The sequence below is a fragment of the Amblyomma americanum genome, chromosome 7 (assembly GCF_052857255.1).
Source record: "Amblyomma americanum isolate KBUSLIRL-KWMA chromosome 7, ASM5285725v1, whole genome shotgun sequence".
Lineage (NCBI taxonomy): Eukaryota > Metazoa > Arthropoda > Arachnida > Ixodida > Ixodidae > Amblyomma > Amblyomma americanum.
Genome location: NC_135503.1, coordinates 147,231,558 through 147,254,270, shown reverse-complemented (window position 1 = coordinate 147,254,270; position 22,713 = coordinate 147,231,558). Strand labels below are relative to the sequence as shown.

General features: G+C 50.6%; 1 protein-coding gene across 1 annotated transcript in view; it reads right to left on the bottom strand.

Annotated features, from left to right (window-relative positions):
* Positions 1-12,032: 12,032 nt before the first annotated feature.
* The window catches only part of LOC144097522 (uncharacterized), a 37,896-nt gene continuing 27,215 nt past the window's right edge, over positions 12,033-22,713 (bottom strand). Inside the window, exons 2-4 of the mRNA XM_077630223.1 lie at positions 20,940-21,027; positions 17,126-17,319; positions 12,033-14,375 (exon numbers count right to left, since the gene is read on the bottom strand). Of these exons, the coding sequence (XP_077486349.1) occupies positions 14,244-14,375; positions 17,126-17,319; positions 20,940-21,027 (414 nt within the window). The 3' untranslated portion in view covers positions 12,033-14,243. The remainder of the gene's footprint in view (positions 14,376-17,125; positions 17,320-20,939; positions 21,028-22,713) is intronic.

Sequence of the window (22,713 nt, the reverse complement as noted above, 5' to 3'; positions counted from 1 at the left end):
TTTTTTTATTTCAGAACAAACTTATTTTACTACAGAACAGATATTCTGCTTTAGCCGATGACGGCCACATCAGTGTTCAATCAATGAATGCTATAATCTGAAAATTTTTACGAAGTTCCAAATACGGGGAAGAATAGCAAGTCAGAGTACTGGTAATGTCTTTCTGGAGACAGAAAAAATTATTTCATTAAGTCCTACTGTATTGCGCTGTGAGAAGCGTCAAAGCAAGGACACCTATATCACCAAATGTAGAATAGAAGCGGCATAACTGTCAAACAATAAGCGTAAGGTAAGGGTAAGGCATAAGGATGTACAATGTGCAGAAGAACGAGCTGGCGCTAAAGAACGGAGGTAGCCTGAAATAGGACAAGAGGAAACTAGGCAGGCAAAAATTAGATTCACGCGCGGATAGATAAGTGAGGCAATGCCGTACCCAATAATAATAAGATAGGTAACGTATACAAGGAGTTCTATGCATATATCTTAGGGAGCTATCCAAGTACCCTTCCTCCCCCTCATCCGGAGCGCGAGCTCGCTCGCGCTAATGAGAACGTTTTCGGCAATCCGCCTGGCCCTAAACGTCGACAGCGCTCTCTGCCGGCTCACCAGCGGCGGCTGCCGGGACCTCCAATGAATGTGGATCACCTTCCACGCACATCTGGTGACTCTCGACGACAGGTTCCACCTACGAAACGCCGCCCGCACCGGCTCTGCACTCCTGCCTGTCCTGTCCCTTCACTTCGCCTTGCCGCTGCACGCCCGTTGTTCGCGCCCGGTTTTCGGCAGCTTCTTCTCGCCGCCATGTCCGCGCCTGCAATCGCATCCGGTGAGCTCCTCTAGCCGTATCAGCGCTCCTTCCTTCCTCAGCTTCCCAGCCTGCGTGCGTTTTATGCCAGGGACCCCGTTTAGTGGCTGGCGCTGCTGGCCTCTCACTTTCATGTTGTGTCCTGCCAGCTGCTGTGCTATCAGCACGCAAGCCGCGAACTCCCACCCAGTCTCCTGGCAAAACTGCGGTTGCCGCCTCCAGGCATTTACGCCGACTTCAAAACGGGCCTGACGGCGTATTTTGGCTTGGAGCTCCCGCCGACTCTCTGCGCTGCCATTTGGGGCTCGGACACTGCGCCGCCACTCGCCTCGCGACCCCTTGCCGCATCCCCACAATAGCTGCTTCGGCTTTCCCTTTGCCAGCTACTCTACCGGAGCCGCTCCCCACGCCGATCTCTCCTAAGTTTGCTCCACCAGCCCCTACGGACGACCATCCACCTGCGAGCTCCTGTCCAAGGGCGCCTCCTGCCCTGCCCTGTATGCTTGCCAACTGTGGCGCCTGCCTTGAACCACAGTGAGCCCATCTGTCCTTCCTGTCGCGAGGCACGCATGCACGCCACACCTAAGCCTTGTCGCGCATAACGCGCCACCCGAACCGCCTGTCACGCATCCCTGCCCACCTGGCGCCTTCTCACGTGACTGTGCTTCCGCGACGGACGAGACAGCCATCGAAGTGCATAGAGGCTTGATTCCGCCCAGTCCAACACCGCCATTGGACTCAGCACGACTGCTTTCTTCCCATTCCGACCGCTACGTCCCGGACTTGTGCCCTCAGTTCCCAGCAAGCGGTCCCAACGCCACAGTGGGCTCACTTTTGCCTATAGCCGGTGCACCCCGTCACCCGCTTTGACCACTTCCCTACCTACACGGCAGCCCGAGCTCCACGCAGCAGATCTCCAAACGAGTGTCGTGCGCCGTCGTTTCGCCGTCTCCAGCGGCCGAGGCATCTCCTTCTAAGGCTGTGGTTTCCGTACGCCATACGTTCGCCTGCACCCACGGGGCCGGCGCACATCACATATCGCCCGTAAATCCCGGCGCGGGTGCATTCTCGGCACTGGCATTTCCTGGCCAGCTTCAGCCGCACTACCGGCCCCACCAGTTCACTTTACGGCTGGAGCACACCCAGTTCGCAGCCAATTTCTGAATGACTATTTATGCCTGTTCAATCCGCCATCATTCTCATCTTTTGGCTCCCCTCGCCCATTGCGAAGTAGCCAGGCTCGGCCGCCCGAGTTTACATCCTCCGCCCGGCGGCCTTCACGGACCTAGCTGCGTTCTGAACCAGTCGCGGCTACCGAGACCTCCAATAAATGTGGATCACCTTCCACAAGTGCAGTGGTTGGCAAGGCTGCAGGATTAGTTATAATTTTGGTGCCAACAAACCATCGAGCCACCCACAATATCCTAAGAAACTCTAATGCGACCCTCAGTGGATCGTAACCTTTATACATCTGAGGTTGACAAACTAAAGTTCGTTATATCCGAGGAGGTACAAATTGGTTACAACCGCGGTCAAGCTCTACTTGTTTGTTATATCAGAGGTAGCTCATGAAAGTTCGTCGGACGCTATCAACGCATGAAATTTCAATTAGAACCATAACTAACACAGTAATGCTCGTCATGTCGTTTCATATCCGAGGTTAAGACACTACAGTTCGTTATATCCAAGGTATTGTATACTATATAGCTCGCATAGGTACTAGTATACTAAGTTCATTCGATGGGAAGATTGCCACTTGCCCACTGTGGCATGTGGGCCACCTGCCACTGGCTACATTCACTCACAGATTCCAGTCACCATTTACGCTTGCACTGACGACCCCTGTAATGCTAACGCATTATAAGAAAAAATAAATGTGCATGGATTAGCTCAGCTAATCCAGGGCATACAAAGCGAAAGCTTTCAGCGTTCAATTGTGCTCACTGGCGTTGACAACGTTCTAGACGCCGATGATCTTGAGGAACGGAAGGGCGCATGCACTATACTCTTAGCGGCTGCTATAGATCGTTTACAGCGCGTAGTTCTTCCGCTTGAGACCAGATCACGCCACAGCTAGGTGCGCTCGGAACACTGCGCCATTGCGGGCCTCGTAAGTCGTACGCCTCGACGCAGCAGTGTAAATATCGCAGGTGGCTGCCGAATATGTTCTTTCTACGAAGACGTGGGAAGGCAGAGGAAGTACGTGCTGTGTTGTGGATAGCGAGAATTGCGACGGAGAGTTCATGGTGTGGGACCGGATTATTTGCGAGCTTCACGGAGCCATACTGCACAAGGACTCCCCTGTTCGCACCCGTTCGCCATGCACGTCAGCCAGCGTTATAGATAGCCAATATAGGCAGAAAGGTTTCGTTCTTGAAAACTCTGCGAGTGTAAGTGCACAACACAGCCGCATGAACAAGCTGGTCCGCCATCGAAACCGTCACTTCTTGTTTTAAGTTGCGCCTGCGTGTGTAGCTAGACCTCATTGCTCGTTTAAGTTATGGTGTGCGGCCATTAGTAACAGGAGCTCCCGATGACAAACTTAGAACGGAAAAGAAGGATGACTTAAGCTCCTACATACCGCTACTGTAGATTGTGCAATGCACAGCAGTGCAAGCGGACAACGCTTACCGTCAGTCCGTGTATTACATGACGTCATGGTGATACAGTTGAACTTCGGTCCAAGTAGCGCGGTTTTCTTGGACCATATTCGGAATAAAGCATTAGTGTTACAGTTGCTGTGCTTGGTGGACTTCCTCGTGGTCCATGCGAGACAGACACTAAAAGTGACTCCGCAGGCAAGTGCTCAGAGTGAAACTGATTACTTACCACCAAGAAGCCTCGAACGTTTTGATGTCCGCATATCAAGTGAAGAGCATAGCACAATTTTGTATGTGAGGCTAACATAACCGTGAACTTCATGTTGTAGTACTGCGGAGCCATGCGCGCGTTATAACATTAATATCGCGGAATCCTTCGAAACGTTTGCGCGCCAGCTCGTGAGACAGCTTGATGCATGATACTGATACCATGATAGTTAACATTCGTGTGGCTATTTTTTTGTATTTCTGTGTTTAACAGAGCAGTTGAAAATATTTAGGTCCACTAAGCAGTGTTCACAGTGCACGGAGTTAGGGCGGAGACTATGAAGAGTGTGTCTGCCCATTGGACGCTTGATCAGCCACCGATTTCCCTAGCTAGGTGCCTAGGGAATATCCAGTGTATTTAAGCCGCAATTTAGCTGGTTTCACGGCACTTCATCTCTGACTTTTGGTCTCCCTGCTTCTGTTGTAAATATGTAAATAAACCTTCAAGTTTACCAACCCTCCTGAAGGCTTCCCTCCGTCGTCTGCATAGTTTATCGTCATGCGGTGAAGACCTCGGTCCCGATACCCAAGCATAACAACAGGTTGTACAGTCATGAGCAAAATTGGTATAAAACACGCAGCCGGCGGGGGAGCTCTGAAAAACCGCATTGCAACGCCATCTAGCAACAGCTATCTGGGATCGAGACAACCGTGGCGGTGCCCCATTTTATCTACAAGAATGTCTGTTAGCTCGGCTCGATGCCTCGAGCACCTTCTCTCCTAAACGCCCCGACGCGATAAAAGTTGCGTGGGTGGCGTTTTCTTGTATTTTTGATTTCACTTCAAGGTCGAGATACGTCAAATGCATGACCCGCGCTCGCCGCACTGCGATATCGCTAGCTTAATGGTCATTCCCGTGACGCTACGCCGACGAACAAAAGACCATGTTTGTGGCGTGCAATTTTACGGTACTGCTGCGGCAGCGCTCGGCATTTCACCGAACGCTAGCGCGGCACACCGAAAGGAGCAAACTGATGTGCCTGCAGACAAGATGGCTCCCCCTTGAGCTATCCTGATCCCTTTCGCTGTCGGTAGATAGCGTTTCGATGCAGTTTTTCCTAATGTCACTGGAACGTTAGTTTTTCCGAGCTCCGCCACCGGCTGCATACCACTTTTGCTCACGACTGTACATAAACGCGTACGATGTGCATGTGAGCGTTTTAGAGCGATGTCTGCATGCATATCATACAACTGCGACTTAGCAGCGCCGCCGCAGGAGCATTGAACTTGCGTGTTAAGCAATAGCGATAAAAAAAATTAAGCAAAACCTTCAGCGGATGCAAAACACAAGCATTCTGGCGATCCATCCGTTGGCTCGAAGAGGCGGAGAGCGGAACGGTTCTCCGTGATATGCAGCCCGATCACGTTTTCACGCCTCAAGTGGTTATATTAGGGCTCTCGCATGTCCTTCGAAGCTTTTGGCCAAACCATAGTGTCGTCTTCCCACTCCTTTGCGGCCGTATTAGCCGAAACACTGCCTGTCGGAACCGATCGCCACCAGACGCAGCAGTCGTAGCGGTACAGTGAACTAGCAGCGGAGAGGCGCGCGCAGAGCAAGCAGGAGGCGTGTAATGGCGGCCTCATCACGTGATCTAAGATGGCAGCCCCCATGATACGGCGCTGTAAAGCGTGCATAAGCCGCGGAGCGGGCGCTCGCCCTGGGAAAAGGCGCAATGGAAGAGGATGGCGCGAATGGTGCCCGCGTGTGTAGCAAGCGGCATCTTCGAGCCTACGGGAAGCTGCTTCTACCGACCCCAAAGTCAATGCCTGGCGTGAGGCTGACCGCCTACGGAAGAATGAAGTGCGGAGAGTTAAGTGCGTACAGGAGACCCCACGTGAAAAACGTCTCGACAAGCGTCTTCACCTTCCCCCAGCCGTGTCTTAATTCTTCCATTGCGCTTTCTCCCAAGGCTGTGTTGCATTTGGGTTGCAAGCCCCAAGGGTAGCGTTGGCCTGGCGGCCTGGGGCAAAGCTGGAAACATCCGAAGGTGCCGGCAAAGGATGAGTCGACCGGCAACAGAACAACTTGTTTATTCTGGCATCTCAAAAGAGCAGCCGGTCAGGGCGACCACGTTACTCGAAGGGCGAAATCGAAGTCTCTCTCGGCGTCCGGGGCAGCGGCTTTATACCCTCGGAGTCGAGGGCAAGAGGGAACGGCTTGGGAAGAGTCGTCCGATACGGCGACGCTTGAACATGTTCAGGCGTGACGGGCGCGTCCGCCAGGCCGGCGCCGGTCAGACCTCCTCGCCTCCCAGTTGGGGAGCTCCTCTCCCCGGCTGCCGCGCTTTGACAAGCGTGGGCACCAACATGCACACACACACACACGCACGCACGACGACACGTGGCACTGAAACCTGCCTGGACGCGCTTGGCGGGAGGCGTTGCGGCAGCGATGAACGGGTCCAAATGACCGCCGCTTTGAACAAAGCCGCGGCGTCCGTTGCATCCGCGCCGGCTATACCGCGCGTCGTAGGCGAGACGTAACAGACCGCCCCGCCGGGAGAAGGAGATCCCGATGTTCAGGGGACTGCATCCGCTGTCCAGAGGGATGTCGCTCGATGATGCTCGTAATCGAAACCGGTCGTCCCTCGACGTTGCTTGAGCGCAGCGCACAGAGAAGGCCTCGTTCTCGGGTTCAGGATCACATAGGACACTGCAAAGTCACTTCGGGAGAGTTGCCATTTTTGTGCTCGTTCCCAGCAAGCGTTAGAACTACGCCGAAACGCAACCGCTCAGTCAGCAAGCACGAGACAACCCTCACTAAGCTCTGCCAGGCTCTTTCCCCTTTTATACTACTGCCTAGTTCCTTACAGTAGTCAAGCAGCACTCAGAACGCGTCCACAAATTGGAAAATTGCACTAGAAAGCACATAATCACTTTGAAGCACTAAACAAAAGCAATATGTTAAAAATCCTGCCTCAGGAAGAAAACATCAGTAACAAACTCAGTAACAAACAACTTTGAGGCGGATTCCCACGTTAGGGGCTTCGACTTAAGCCATCGGCGTTACCGTTGAGGCTCCCCTTTTTGTAACGCACCTCAAAGGAATATTGTTGCAAAGCGAGGCTCCAGCGCAGGAGGCGGCCATTTTTGGGAGATATGGTCTGCAGCCATTGGAGAGGGCAGTGATCTGTCTCAATGATAAACCTCGAGCCGGCTAGGTAGCATGACAATTTCTGAACGGCCCACACGAGACACGCACACTCTTTCTCAGTGGCGCTGTACGCCTGCTCACGACAGGTCAGCTTACGACTAGCATACAGGACGGGGTGTTCCACTTCTCCATTGTCCCTTTGGCACAGTACAACGCCCATGCCTCGCTCACTAGCATCGCACTGAACAACGAACCCTTTTGTGTAGTCTGGCGATCGTAGCACAGGCTGGCTTGTTAGGGCGCTCTTTAGGGCGCTAAAAGCTCTTTCCTTTGTCTCGCTCCAGACGACTGTTTGGGGCTCTGTTTTTCTTAGAGCATCCGTCAGGGGAGCCGCGATATCGGAGTACCTGGGGATGTACCTCTGATAGTAGCCGGCGACACCTAAGAACGACCGAATATCGGTCTTCGTGCGCGGTTGCGGGAAGTCTCGCACAGCGGCCACCTTTATTTCAGAGGGGCGGCGACGACCCTGTCCAAGCACGTGACCGAGGTAGACAACCTCGGCCTGTGCTAATTGGCACTTGGGAGCCTTGACTGTCAAGCCCGCTTCGCGCAGGCGGGTTAGCACTGCCCGCAAGTGTGCCATATGCTCAGACCAGGATGCGGAGAATATCGCTACGTCGTCTAAATACGGTAAAGCGAATTCTTCCTGTCCCCGTAACACTTTGTCCATGAGGCTTGAAAAGCAGTATGGCGCGTTCTTCAAACCAAAACTCAAAACTTTAGGACGGAATGTTCCCATTGGTGAAATGAACGCCGCATACCTACTAGCCTCTTCTGTAAGTGGAACCTGCCAATAACCCCTGACAAGATCTAGGGTGGAAATAAACTGAGCGCTACTAACTTTCTCAAGGCGCTCCTCGATGTTAGGGATCGGATAAATTTGATCCTTAGTAATGGAATTAAGCCTGCGGTAGTCGACGCAAGGACGAGGTTCCTTGCCCGGTACCTCAACTAAAATCAAAGGGGAGGTATAATCACTCTCACCCGCCTCAATAACACCGAGCTGTAGCATTTTCTTTACCTCAGCCTCCATAATATCGCGCTGGCGGGGTGACACCCGGTACGCCTTGGATCGTACTGGCTCTGGGGAGGTAAGTTCTATATCATGAGTAAGGACAGAAGTCCTACCAGGCCTCTCAGAGAACTGACCTTGAAACTCTTGTAAGAGTTGGTGTAGTTCGGTTTTCTGCTCAGCCGACAGCGGTGCTTTAATGATTAAGTCACTAATGACCTGATCAGTGTCTTCCCTGTTCGTCACTGAGCTTAGTCCCGGAAGCTCGACCGGAAGCTCTTCTAACTTGCCCGTGTCGGGCATTTCCTCTCCAGTACCTGGTGCCTTCAACGCTACAGGCTCAATTTTATCCAGTTCGGACGTGCTCGGAATATCAGCTTGCTGCGCCTCCGACCCTTTTTCATTGTTCGACAACGTCGGCCCCGCAACTACCGCCTTTGCAGCGAGCTCCCGAACTCTCGATCTGGTTAAGGCCTGAACGCTAGCCTCACCAAACAAAAGCCCCTTCTCGCGCAGGAGGTGATCGGACCTGTTCGAAAATAGGTACGGGTACTGGGGGGGCAGCCTAGATGACACTACGGCCTCCGTCTCAAGTGCTCCGAAAGGTCCTTCAATAAGCACTTTTGCTACGGGCAGACACACGCTATGAGCTTCCACGGCTTGTTTGATCCATGCGCACTCGCCCGTGAACATATCGGGTTCTACGTAAGAGGGGTGAACTACATCCATTGTAGCTGCGGAATCACGAAGCACTCGGCACTCTTTCCCGTTCACGAGGAAGTCTCGCATGTAAGGCTCGAGAAGCTTCATGTTCTCGTCAGTGCTACATAATGACAAACACACGACTTCTCTTTTTGTTTCTGGACACTGCGCCGAAAATTGACCCGGCTTCTGGCACGTATAACACACGCGCGCTTGCCTCGCCTCGAACCGCTTTCTGCGTTCGGCTGCGGCTGCCGCCGTCTCCTTACGTTCGGTCGGACTGCTTTCACTCGCATCCGCACTACGCGTGTCCCCCCTTGCTCTCATGGGTGTGAACTTCGGCCTCTCAGACTTGGAGCCAAATTCACCCTTTTGACCGTCCTTAGCTCCGCGAGCCCGACGCGTCACAAACTCCTCGGCTAGCTCGGCGGCTTTAGCCACTGTACTAACGTCTGGCCTATCCAAGACCCAGTACCGCACGTTCTCAGGTAACCGACTGTAAAACTGTTCCAGCCCGAAACACTGCAGAATTTTCTCGTGGTCACCAAACGCTTTCTCTTCTTTGAGCCACTCCTGCATGTTTGACATAAGCCTGTAGGCAAACTCTGTATATGACTCATTTCTGCCTTTTTCATTTTCCCGAAACTTCCGACGGAACGCCTCCGCTGACAGCCTGTACTTTTTTAGCAGACTCGATTTCACTTGGTCGAAATCCTCTGCCTCCTCTCTCTTCAAGCGAGCGACTACGTCGGCCGCCTCGGCGGGTAACAAAGTGAGCAAGCGCTGTGGCCACGTTTCCCGAGAGAACCCCTGCTTCTCGCACGTTCGCTCAAAGTTAACCAGGAACAAACCAATGTCCTCTCCAAGCTTAAACGGCCGCATCAGGTCAGTCATTTTGAACGATACCCGTTCTCCTGCACCGTGTGCCTGACTTCCATTACGAGCGCGTTCCATCTCTACCTCGAGACGCTTCATTTCTAAAGCGTGGTCGCGCTCTTCTTTCTCTTTTTGTTCTTTACGTTCGCGCTCGTCTTTCTCTTTTTGCTCTTTACGTTCGCGCTCGTTTTTCTCTTTTTCTTTTTGTTCCCTCTCCTCAATGGTCTCAAGGCATTCCGACAGCTCGTCATCCTCAGCCTCCAACTCAAGAATCGCCCTTAGCAGTTCTGGTTTTCTGAGTTTGTCTGAGACATCAAGACCCAACTCTCTTGCAAGCTCCAGCAATTTCGGTTTGCGCAACGACTTCAAATCCATGGCTGCTCCGAATGCTGCTTTCTCTACTGCCTACTATTGTCTTGCCGCAAACTAACCCGGCAGCAACGACAACACAATTACCAGCTCTGTTTCTGACACTAACAAAAGCCTGGCAAAACTCAGAAGAAAGTCCCGCACTCACCAAACCTCGCAGCCACGAATTCAGCGCAGTCGTTCCGCTGCAGGCAACCAGTCATCACACAGGGCTCGTTGCACTGCTCCCGGATGGTCGTTGTGCTGCTCAGCATACAGTTGACCGCATATCTTCGCTGCTGGCCTCCGTTGTCGGGATCCCACCGCTGGCAACCAGTTGTTGCATTTGGGTTGCAAGCCCCAAGGGTAGCGTTGGCCTGGCGGCCTGGGGCAAAGCTGGAAACATCCGAAGGTGCCGGCAAAGGATGAGTCGACCGGCAACAGAACAACTTGTTTATTCTGGCATCTCAAAAGAGCAGCCGGTCAGGGCGACCACGTTACTCGAAGGGCGAAATCGAAGTCTCTCTCGGCGTCCGGGGCAGCGGCTTTATACCCTCGGAGTCGAGGGCAAGAGGGAACGGCTTGGGAAGAGTCGTCCGATACGGCGACGCTTGAACATGTTCAGGCGTGACGGGCGCGTCCGCCAGGCCGGCGCCGGTCAGACCTCCTCGCCTCCCAGTTGGGGAGCTCCTCTCCCCGGCTGCCGCGCTTTGACAAGCGTGGGCACCAACATGCACACACACACACACGCACGCACGACGACACGTGGCACTGAAACCTGCCTGGACGCGCTTGGCGGGAGGCGTTGCGGCAGCGATGAACGGGTCCAAATGACCGCCGCTTTGAACAAAGCCGCGGCGTCCGTTGCATCCGCGCCGGCTATACCGCGCGTCGTAGGCGAGACGTAACAGCTGAAACTGAAAACTAAACATTTTGACAGATTTGCCTGTCTGGCTGGGAGTGAAGACTTATAATAAACCGCACATCTCCAACCAAAAATTTTAATTTTAACTGAACGTTTCGAAGCCGACTTGGCTCGTTCATCAGGGGTGACTGAGGGCCGTAGCTAGAGTCTTTAAGTATGGAGGGGAGGAGGGGGTCGAAGGAACGAAAGCTGTGATTCGAAATGCGTGGGGGAGGGGGAGGAAGGGTGGGTTAAGGCTGTTAGTCACACTCTGGGGGCTTACATGAGCCCGACAAAAGTCAGGTTAAGTCGGCTGTCGGGCAGAAAAACGGTTGTCGGGCTCATGTATACGCTAGGGGGTCGAGCTAAGTGATCGTCGAGTCGAGCTGGGCCAGCCCGGCTGCAGGGGGTGGGTTGACTCGTCCCGACGTTGGCCCGACCCGGTTGGAAGGACCATGTATACGCTGCCGCAATCGGCTTAGCGCCTCTTCTCCTGCCTCCACTCTGGTCTGGCGGCGCTGCGCAAGCCTGGGCGCTCCTCCTCCTCTTCTAGCATCCACGCGTGGTTTGCTTGCTCGGCGCTAGGGGTAGCGGCGATCTCTGCCCGACAGAAAATGGGTTCATATAAACGCTGTCGCGTCGGGTGGTCTGCCCGACATCTGGCGCGGCCCTGCTCGACCCGCCGCTGTCGGGGTCATGTAAACAGGGCTACTGTCTTACTATGAGGAGGCGGTCAATGGCGATTTTTTTTTCGTTGAGTTGAAGAGCGAAGTACCTGGGCATATACTGGGGGAAGTTTTCCTTTTGTGCAGTGTATGTTCGGGGTGGGTTGGATGTGCCAGGATTCCAGAAGGAGCTTTTCGTGGTAATTTCTCTTTTGAGGATGCGGGTTTCTTCGAAGTTGATTCTATGGTCTGAGTTTTCGGAATGTCCGGCTACAGGATTGCGCTCTCTTGCAAAGTTGCGGATGTCGTTTTTATGTTGCCGAATTCTTTTTCTCTCTGCGACCGGTGCCAAAGACCGGCCGCGGAGAGAAAGAGCCTAAGGCATTGTCTACAAAATTCCTTGCGCTGACTGTGACCCAAGCTATATCGGCCCAACCAAAAATCTCAAAGAAAGAATTCGGCAACAAGTGAAGCTCTGGTAACACAGCACCAACCTTTATTCCAAGAAAGAAGAAACATAAAACCAGATGCTTTAGCTCGGCGCCAAAAAGGAAACAACAAAAAAGATGCGATAAATATTAAGGCACCTAGCAGTCCTCAAAACGACACTTAATCACAAAGATCATTGAGTCACTCATCTGGAAACTACAGATAAATATAGGATAAACAAAACTTGCGACACTAAATGACCGAAATTTTTACTCAAACAAGATGAATTCTTTTTCACTCGGCAATTATCACATCTCACATTAGCGAAAGTCTAGTGGTGGCTGTTTAGCAACATCACCTCTACTTTTTTTGTACTCTACGATAAACGCGACGCTTTGGAGGAACTTGACTCATTCGCTTGCGAGCGTAAAAGGCACAAAATTATGAAGGCAAAACCACCTAGGTTTAATAATAAATATTTGATGCTTTGAATATGTACCCTTAGAAAACTAAGTTTAAAAAACAAAAAAGCTTCCAACAGCATCTGGAAGCAGTCTATAGTGCCTGTGATTAATTTGTGAGAAAACGCCATTCACCTGGGGCACTAGCCCAAATGAAACAAAGGTTTTAGAAGATTAAAATATACACACAATTTCACACAACCCACCAGCACTTGGTAGACAAACACCTGATGATTTTTTTTTCCCTCAGGGATTGCTGTACCTATGTAGACAAACACCTGATGATTTTTTTTCCCTCAGGGATTGCTGTACCTATCAGCAAAACTGAACCAGGGGTGCCAATCTTGCACTATTACACTTTACACTAATCACGACACTTTGAAAGAACTTCATTTGCTTGCAAGCGCGATCAGGAATCAAGGCAGCAAACTTGCCGTTCACTCAATGGCCTGCAGTGAGGGCATCTTGCAAGCACCAATTTTAATTGCCAGTGACAATTTTGAAACTATTTAACCCAGCGCAGCAAACTCTGCATCCCTGCCTAAAAGCCCACACCCTCTGAGAACTTACAAAGCACACAAACGCATCTCCCCTCATCGCCGCTTGTAGATCCCCATTAGTAGCCATTCCTGAAACAGAATCAGACCGCGGCGTGTTTGGTTTTAACCTTGTGGCCACAGTAGTAGTCCTGTGCTTAAGGCACAGAAATGACTTAGAGATCAACAACCATAGCACCACATTAATCAATGGGGGTTCAGCATGCAAGCTCGTGAAGGTTCGCCAGTGACAAGCTGACGCTTCGAACCGTTCACATGAGATCCCCATGAGTAGCCATTCCTGAAACTGAATCAGAATGCGGCGTGTTTGGTTTTAACCTTGTGGCCACAGTAGTAGTCCAATGCCTAACGCACAAAACTGACTTAGAGATTAACAACCATAGCACCACATTAATCAATGGGGGATCAGTATGAAATTTGGTGAAGCTTTGCCTGTGACAAGCTGACGCTTCGAACCGTTCACGTGAGACCAGTGCAAACCAGAAGTTGACAGGGTTCATGCGAGATCAGCACAGGCCAAAGGTTGATATGTTGGCACAAATCGACCGAAATGTTCGCCTCCTATAAGGCACTGAAGTGGTAAGAAAAATAGGAATTCATTCCAGAAACGACACCCAGTGTAAGGTGCCTGTGCACAGCGACCCGCCACCTACCAGTCATCTGGGCTTCACAAGTGGCACCAATACAGTGATCACCAGGCTGGAGCTGGTTTTTTGGTCCCTCCAAAATAGCTAATGACTTGGCAGTGCTAGTACGACTATTACAGACCAAGACTGCATGACTAGAATAGATACAGATATTCCACTGTACAAGCACATTGTGTGCCATACCGGTCGGCTACCTGCCAAAAGTAAAAAGAAAGTCTTTTCTAGAAACAATATCACGGTAAATGTACAAGATAAAAGCTCTCAGACAAATCATGCACAGTCCAGGAATCCAGGTTTCCGGGATTCCAGGTACAAATTGGCAGTTGCTGCGTTATCACAGTGGATTGATGCGACAAGATGAAGGCTTTGCGAGTCGGCCATTAATGCTGGCGGTTCTTGGACGGGGCATTCTTGGAACCAGGAGGGCAGAACACAGTCAGAGATGCGCCCTGCACCACGGCGGCATAAAAGCACCATCACCACGAAAAGGGGAAGAGAACGCACAAAGTTTCTAATGTTCCTTAGTTGCACAGGCTTTATGAGTTTTTCAGGCTCTTTAAAATCTTGACACGCGCAGATGGTCACAAAAGAACTTCAACAGATGGTTAAGTAACAAAAAGTCATGAAACACTGGATGATATGTCTAGGTCGTAAAGGTGAGTGTGAAAGTTGGCTGTAATGAAGTGTGGGCATGGAGCAGTGTTGCAAATTTCCTCAGCACAGCATTTGAGATGAGAAGCAGCATTGGTTGTGCAAGGAAAAGACCATCGTGAGACCACGTGGAGCAACGGAGCCCATTGGTGATGCGGTCCTTCAGACCCCTCGGCGACCGCTGCGCGCCTTTGCAGGGTCGTAGTAGTTGGCCTGGCCGGCACGCTCCACCTTGGTCCATTCGCTCAGCAGGAATGCAGCCGCCGTATCTTCTTCGGCAAACTTGGGAACAGCCTTTAAAGGAAGGGGCAAGCGTGCAGATCTAGGTTATGATACGTCAGAGCAATACCACAAACAGTTCGAAGATTGACCAGCACTGACCAAGTTAAAGGTAAAATTCCGTGATGTTTTGAACTGCATACAGGTCCCTTCATCATTGACAGGACCAAGTGCATGTCGCCACTCAAGTGCAAGAGTACTTGACCTAAAGGCTGGGAGTACAATAAACGTCGTTGCAAGCAGTGGTCATCTTGGAACCATCAGTGAAGAAGAAATATGCATGCAGTCTTGAAGCTTCTCAGAATGTTTGCCTTTGACTTGGCTAATGGCAGTCAATTTATTTGGTCTTACGCTCGTCAAGAAAAACTTGACCTATTCTCAACTACGCCAACTGGTTGACATGTTTTCCAAGCACCCACACTTTTATTTCAATGAAATCATAGCAAAACTACTGGCTGTGTGTGCTAGTTATTAGTGTCACGACAGGATTTCTTTAGCACAATTGGATGTCTCAGATTAAGGCAAGCGAACGCTGTCAGATCACTGTTTTGTCGTCTCCCCCTGTGCCATTCCGTAGCCTTTAAGAACCATTTGATGTCAAATAGTTTGAACCACAGAAAACAAGCTCACCAAGCATATACCTGGCCAATTTGCAGTAGCATTCCTCAAGTTCAAATAAGAGAGTTCACCGCACTTAACCAATCTCCACTTCAGGCAGTAATGACATAGCACCACATCAAACAACCCATGCTAAAATGTGGGCCGCTGTCTGAATACGAAGGTAACTCTTAGCAGCTCCTCACCGGCACACTCAACATTTGCGCTGAAAACAGTCTCAGAGCTGCTCACACAAATCACAGTGGTAAATTTTTTAGTGCTCAAACTGCAGGCATCAATGAATTGATCATACCCATCAATGCCAGATGCCCGAAGGCACCAGTGGGTAATTGTGCAAAAAAAGGTGTGGGGAGGAACTTTAATGGCAAACGGGCCAGCTGTCTCAACACTGCTCAATGTCACCAAAGAGTATACGGCAAATCCTGTTCAATTAGTGACAGCACTTTGAGAAGTATGGCCGCTGTTTTGCAAAGCACTCGTATCAAGCTCAACTGCCAGTCGGGTGGTTCAGTGCACTTTAAGGTCAAGAAAAACTGGTGAAACATGCAGCTGGTTTCGTTGGAAGGTTTCTAATGTAGGAATGCATTGTAGGGCTAGCTTGTTACATACTCAAAGCAAAACTTCTGCGTCCGCACTGCAGAACTCCCGTGAATTACAATGTAACTCTAAACTCAGCTGGATAATGAAGAGCACCCACATCCCCATATGCGTACACCACATAAATGACCACATAGGCAAGAGTACAGGTTGTGCAAGTTATCCAACGGAGCTTGTAAGAAGACGAAGGTGAAGAAGAGGCAAAAAAAGATGACTGCCTAGGTAATACATTGGCTTCTACAGGAGCTCCCAAAAGGATCTGAAAAAAAGCTGCGGTATTCAGTAACCAATCAACAGTGCAATCGGTCAGAATAATATGCATTTCTACAATAGTTGCACAAAGTGTTTCACTAGCGCACCCAAGTTTCTCTTCATGCAATAGCTACTTTTAAGTAGTGCATTTTCCGGGATAGAGTCTGCACCTGGTCTGCCAGGAAAATTTCAGCTTAAAATAAAAGGTTTTTGCTTAGATAGTCTGTACCTGGTGTATAGCCCGCAGGAAAGAATTTTGGCTGAAAGTAAGTTTTTCTTAGATTTTTCACAAGTGGTGTACAACAGGCACACAAAACTTTCTTTGTCAAGGAGTAAAAGTCTGCGTCTTTCATCACACCAACTAAAAATCAGTTTTCAAACGTGTCAAAATCACTTTCTCAGGGGCTGTCGAAATAAATAAAAAAACTAAGCCTGTTGGATTCTACAAATGACTCATAAAGGTCTTCATCGTCTTCAGAATCCTACATCTCTGTTACAGTCCACATCTGTACTTATATCACTGAAGTCAACTTCTTTCATTGCTGTTCGCATTGACTTTAGTCCTTGCGCTTGCTCAACTAGACTCAGCTTGAATGCTACTGTGAAGTCTCTTAACAGTTCTTGAGGCCATCGTAACTGTTCAAGGACTGCGCCGCCCTTTTTATTCACCGAGGCTTTCCGCATGTGCACACAAATCCAAGCACTTGAAGCTAATTCTTACGATGTGATTTAATACGATACAAAGTTGCAGGAGCAGTCAAGTGACTTTCTTTTTCTATCTGACAGCCATTCTAGGCTTCTTTGGCTCAAATCATCTTAAAAAATCATCACGTATATATAGTCTGCACCCATACATTGTCCCTATTGCATGAAATGTCAGCTTTCAAAACATGTACACTCCGCGGACTACAGTCCAGAAAATACAGCAAGAGCACCTAGGATATGGAAGCGGCGATTTTTGCATTGTTTTCTATCAGTTACAAATATGTTCATTGCTTTTTATTTTCTTCCCTTCACACTAGCCTTGCCTGCAAATGCATTCTGTACTAAGGGACAGCTTCTGTGGCTATGCAGTGGTAGCTACCAGCCTGAGACACTGGCTTCCACGAGAGCACTGTCCATACTTACGCGGGCACGGCCCAAAAAGACACAGGCCTGTGAGCTAGTGGCGCACGCTCATAGCTTCCACTGCCACAGGAACCTTTCCCCGGGTGTGCTATGAAGATAATGAAATATGGCTTAGCAAACAATTAACCTGACAAAACCACGCGAGCCTCGCTAAGACGCCGTTCACATACCCGAACCTCCGGGGCCCTCTGAGCTGGCTGGGCAGCTGCGGTCGCTGCTGGCCGGGGTGGCGGCACGTGCTGGTCATTGGATGCTGGCTCCGGCGGCACGGCTGACTGCCAGCCCGCAACTGTCGCTTCTGGTGGCGGGTCCGGTGGTTTCGAGACTCCCGACTTGGAGAAGGTGTGCTCCCTCAGCTGCTCAGCTGGCGATGTGTGCAGGAGAAAAAAAAGCTGGGCAAGCTTGCTTCAAAGTGAGATCTGAATGATTTATTCGTAAAGCCAAACCTGAAGAACAGTCAGACACGTTCATGTTCACGACGGCTGGTTACAACGCAGGACAGGAATTAAATAAACCATGCAGGGCTGTGGTGGCTACAGCCAGTGGGCGCTGCCGGGTGCCCCTGCCTTAAAGGACTGTTCATCACTCCGTCCATCGAACAGATACCTGAGTATGTTCCCGTGCACTTCTCGGTACCTCACCTGCGCCTGTGCCATTAAGCGCAATCCGGTGAGGATGTTCTGTGCCTGCCGCGATGAATATCTTCGCTAGTATTGCAGTGTTTGGGGGGTGGCTCGATTATTATGCTGATTATTTTGAGTTAGACAGTAAAAGAAAATTATAGACTGGAGTTGCTGATTGTGCGAAGAAGTCGCAAGCACCGAATGCTATTCGGCTTTTGTCCCCCACGTCTGAAACAAGGTGCTAATGCATTATGCCACAAAGCCGACCTCAGAAATTAAAGTCAAACTTTTACATTCCTGTATTCTGCCGCTACGGTTGTAGCCCTTGCAGGCCACATGCCCAGTATTCACGCTTTCTAAAAAACTCTCTGTCCCGTATGCCCAGTCAACTACAAGGCACCATGTCGAGTCTTTCTCCATTTTCCCAATGCCGCGTGAGCAAACGATATCTTCCCTGTATCTGAGCCTGGTGACGATCTAGGTAGACCAATTAACTTTCATGGGCCTTCAAACGGGACAGTCATCCGAATAGGTGGCGAGGGCTGAGAGAGGAAGTAAAACCAACCGAATAAAACGGTTTAGGGTCGCATCATGGGCCCAAACATTGAGGGATCAATTCAATTGCCTTACTGATTATTAATCAATTATCGGTTTTGTAGCGAAAGCTACATCGGCCACGAACTCGCAGTTTCGCCGTGCTTGCATTCCCACCGTGGCCGCAGTGTACCACGTGACCAACCGCCGGACGAACTACGTGACCAGCCACGGCGCCGTGCCGCCGGCAGCTGTTCCGCAACACGAGACCAACCACATGGTCGGTGGCGGGAGCCACTGAAACTTCATACCTGCACTTGCGCAAGCATGACGAAGACATCTTGGAGGTTAATCTCCGCAAAATGATCAAAAGGGCGCTCAACCTCCCGATCTCTACCTCAAATGCGAGGCTCCTTGCACTGGGGGTGGTGAACACCTATTGGGAGGGTAGATATTTGGGCTTGTTGGTTCATTTCAAGGGTAGAATTCATAGCGCTCTGTGGTGTCGTCTTTCTGTGTCCCTGCTTTTTTTGCGCTATGAATTCTACCTATCGGGAGCTGCGCGAGGCACACTTCACTAATAAATACACGGGTCTTGCCCAGACCGTGTCCGGTCGTCACCTACTGGGCCGGCTACATATGCACCATGACCATCACATCGAGGAAAGGGTACGACTGCCGGAACTATGGAGAGGCGCCCTTCGTGTTCGACCCCTTCCTACCAAAATGGACAGAGAGAACCACAATGGACGGCGTCAGACGCGGGCGAATGCAATGCACCGCCATTATGGCTCCAAACACAGCGTTTTCTATGTAGACGTTGCGGGCCCACATCATTCCAGGGGAGGATGGTACACGGCCGCAGTCGTTCACGAGGGAAGACAGGTGAACGGTCTCACTTTTAAGGCACTTCGCACAACCCACGCAGAGGAGGTAGCAGTTGCCCTAGCCGCATTCCACGCTGAATCTAAATTCATCATATCTGACTCGAGAGGGGCTTGCCAGAATTATGAACTGGGCTGGATGACGCCAACAGCGCAACGAACACTTCGGAGAGCAGCTCGGGATCAGGACCCCACGACCCAATTTCTCATTTGGACTCCAGGCCACCAGGGCCTTCCAGGGAATGAGGCCGCCAACTCGGTCGCCCGCGCACTCACTAACTGGGCCCCCGATGTAGACCCTACCGATCTGGACCAGGCCTCCTATCCTCTGTTAACTTTCAAAGATATCTCCGCTTATTACCGGGTGTAGGGTTCGGCGCGCTGTCGCATATTTTTGTACATGTGTTGCGAATAATCCGCGAGAGGGCAGTGACCTAGGCTGCGCGTCCGGTTTTGTTTTATTTTGTTTTGCTTTGGTGCACGCCTTTAGAAGGGGACTTATGCCTTTTTGGTTAGTCTCCCCATTTCCTCCTTGCGGTTTCCTTTGCCGCTCCGGACGGCGGGGCTATCTGCCGGTCTCGACCTTGGACCCCTGTCCCCTTTGCGATGAATTGCGAGACCACCTAGGGAGGGGAGGAACTCGGGGGTAAGGGAAAACGCTGACACCAGTTCTGAGCTTTCCTATTCGTCAAAACTGATGAGCCACAGTTAGCAGTTTATTTTTACGTGTGGAAAGGGGCGCGGGCATCTTCGAGGTGCACCCGCGAAGGGAGCCGCGCCCGTGGGCTTCGGTCTCTAGCGACTCCTAGCTGGCAGGCGCTCGGTCTGGCCGAGTGCGGAGGGAGTGATCGTTGAGAGCTGGTGCGAGGCGCGCCAGTTTGACTGTTGGGACGCGGTGTCCCTCGCCTCTGTGCAGGCGGTCGGCTAGGCCGGCCGCGGATAGTTGTGGCCGTATACTGACTTTTGTTTGTACCTATCTGTAAATAGCCTGTATAAAAGTTCGTTTCTCACTAAATCGCTTCGCCTGCAAGTCATATCATCGGGAAGCCTTCAAGCGGTGCATCCAGTTTCTGGAAATCACCGGACCAACACCACCGGCAAACCTTTTACTCCGGGACTCGAACCGTCAGTACCCGGCTCCTCTCAAGGGACTAGGGAAAGCGGAGGAGAGAATACTGCTTAGACTTTTTACTAACACTCTACTGTACTCGGCAGTGCTCAAACATTTCGACGCTTTTTTCTCTGGCCTCTGCTCTTTCTGTAGGGAGGTGGCTGACACGTTCCACATGGTCTGGGCATGTCAACACAATCCTTTTCTTCCGCCCCTAACCCCTTCCCCTACACGAGAGAACTGGGAGGCGGCCCTGCTCAGCTGCCTGGATCTACCGGCCCAACAAGCCCTAGTTCAGCGAGATCGAGTGGCGGCCCAGACCAATGGGGTCCCTCAATAAGGGACTCCACCTAGTACTGTAAGGGGAGCGGCCCACTAGGGATTGCTCCCCACGCAACCTCTCTGCAATATTCAAATAAATGCTTTCACCACCACCACCACCACCACCCACACACTCACTGAATAAAAAACCAAACCAGGGCCTTTGATGTTTAAAGCGGAGACGCTACCAATCCGCCACGACGGCGCACCTGATGAGTGCACGGGTTTCATATATTAATTCTTCCCAACCAGACATCGCCGCGATTTCGCTACGTATATCCTGAACTAACAGATCTAGGCCATAAACAATTTTTCTGCTGACAGATTTATAGATCCATCGACTCTTTCAAATACATCGATTGATCGAGTGATTCCTACACAGATTCTTCAACTGATTTATTGATCTATTAATTACAACTGTTGTACTGATTTATTCATTAACCTGTCAATTGACTCTCGAAAACGCAAAACCAGGGAATGAACGATTCCCGCTCCCTGGGCGATCGCTTACCCATGATCGCACAGTTCTCAAGGGGATCGTCACACAGAGCCCCTCCTTCGGCGTAGACTCCAGCATCCTCGAACTGCTGGGCGGCAGCCTGTAGGGAAGCAGGCAACAAATAATGCCAACACTGCAGTACTACTCCTTTTGCAGCTCGGCGGTATGAGAAAAACGTTTTTTGGGTGCACGATCAAACTTGCATGTCGGAGTACACGACTAGCTGCCATTTCGCTTGTGTGAGCATATCTCATAGTAGAGGCATTCTCCTGTGTCCCCGGGAGCAATGACGCACAACAGCATCCTTTAGGACTACTGAACATATGTACGGACAAAACGGCAGCGAAGCTTCAGTTCGAAGGGGACCTACAGGTTGCAGTACAGCTCCTCACTTCAACATGTAAGTTCCAAATATAACAATAAATAAACTGTGAGCACGCAAATACAGCCACTTGTGTGACAGAATACAGCAGATTACCTCCACATACGTTTTTCAAGGTGACCTTGTTATTTGTGCTCTAAATGAAGACGTAGTCTGAGGCGGCCTCCAGCAGGCGTTGCACGTAAGTTTAAGCGGTTTAAAAAATGGCGCAGAACGCCGCGCGTGCATAAGGCCACTTGCGTATCTTCGAAAGCCGCGTTGTGTAAGTCTGCATTTTTGCATCGCACCGGGCTGAGTAAAAGACCGTGCTGAAGTCCTATATATTACGCACGGTCACTTAGGGGAATTAAAAATATTAGAAACCAGCACAACTCAAAAAGAAACATCCTACCAATTTTGTCACAGCAAGATGACTTTAAAAGTGAACTTCTTATACGCTGTGAAAAAAGCTGCAGCATTTCAAAGAGTCATCAATGGCAGCTCTCTCACTGTGACACATTTTGCCAGGAGTTTCAGCTGAGAAATCCGAGCATATGGCCCGGGGACACTTGTGGACTTTATGGAACAGGACAGTCCTCGAGGATACTGGGACCCGAATGCGGCACCTTTCACACACAAAGCGAATGCACAATGACCAGGCAAATATATCGCTCATGTTTTACAGCGACAGCTGTTATGTGCCCGTTCCCGGATGTCGCGTCGTAATAGGATGACGTCGTCAGTGTAACCAGTGGGTGTGTTGCCATATGCACTGTGCAAGGAGGAAGGAATGTGCAGGGAGACCGTACACTTTCACCGACCGAGGAGAAGACCATCGGCCACGCTGCGCTTCTAGAACAGCGGACTAGAGAGCAGACAAATGAAAAATGACCATGTGTGGAAAACTGTAAAAAGAGCGCCCTAGAATTACATAAGGTCGCTCTTATAATCACTACAACAAGTTATCATAAAGTACAAATACCTTAACAGCTGTCACTGAATCTGGTGTTAACCAGTGGTAATCGTGCTGTGAATTTCTTGATTGGTGTTTCCAATTACACCTCCCCCTATTGTACGACCCTCGGCAGATGGCGTTAAGTCTACAAGAGCAATAAAAATCAATGGCAGTTACAAAGCAAATAATGCAGAAAGTCAGCACTGCAGAAAGAATTACTCAAGCGGCAACTTGACGAAATGAGGTAGACAGCTAGGGCGCTTCTGAACAAGCTTTGCATCCTTTTAAAATAAAAATTGCAGCGCCACGAAATAAGATTAGAATTTGCGTACCTAAGCGTAATCACGCAATCCAACGAAACCATACAAAAAATATCCTCTGACTTGCGCAACATGCCCTTAACAATGTACTGTCGGCCGCGCAAGTGAGCAACAACGTGCTGCTTGCTTTTAGAAGCTTGGTTCGAACAG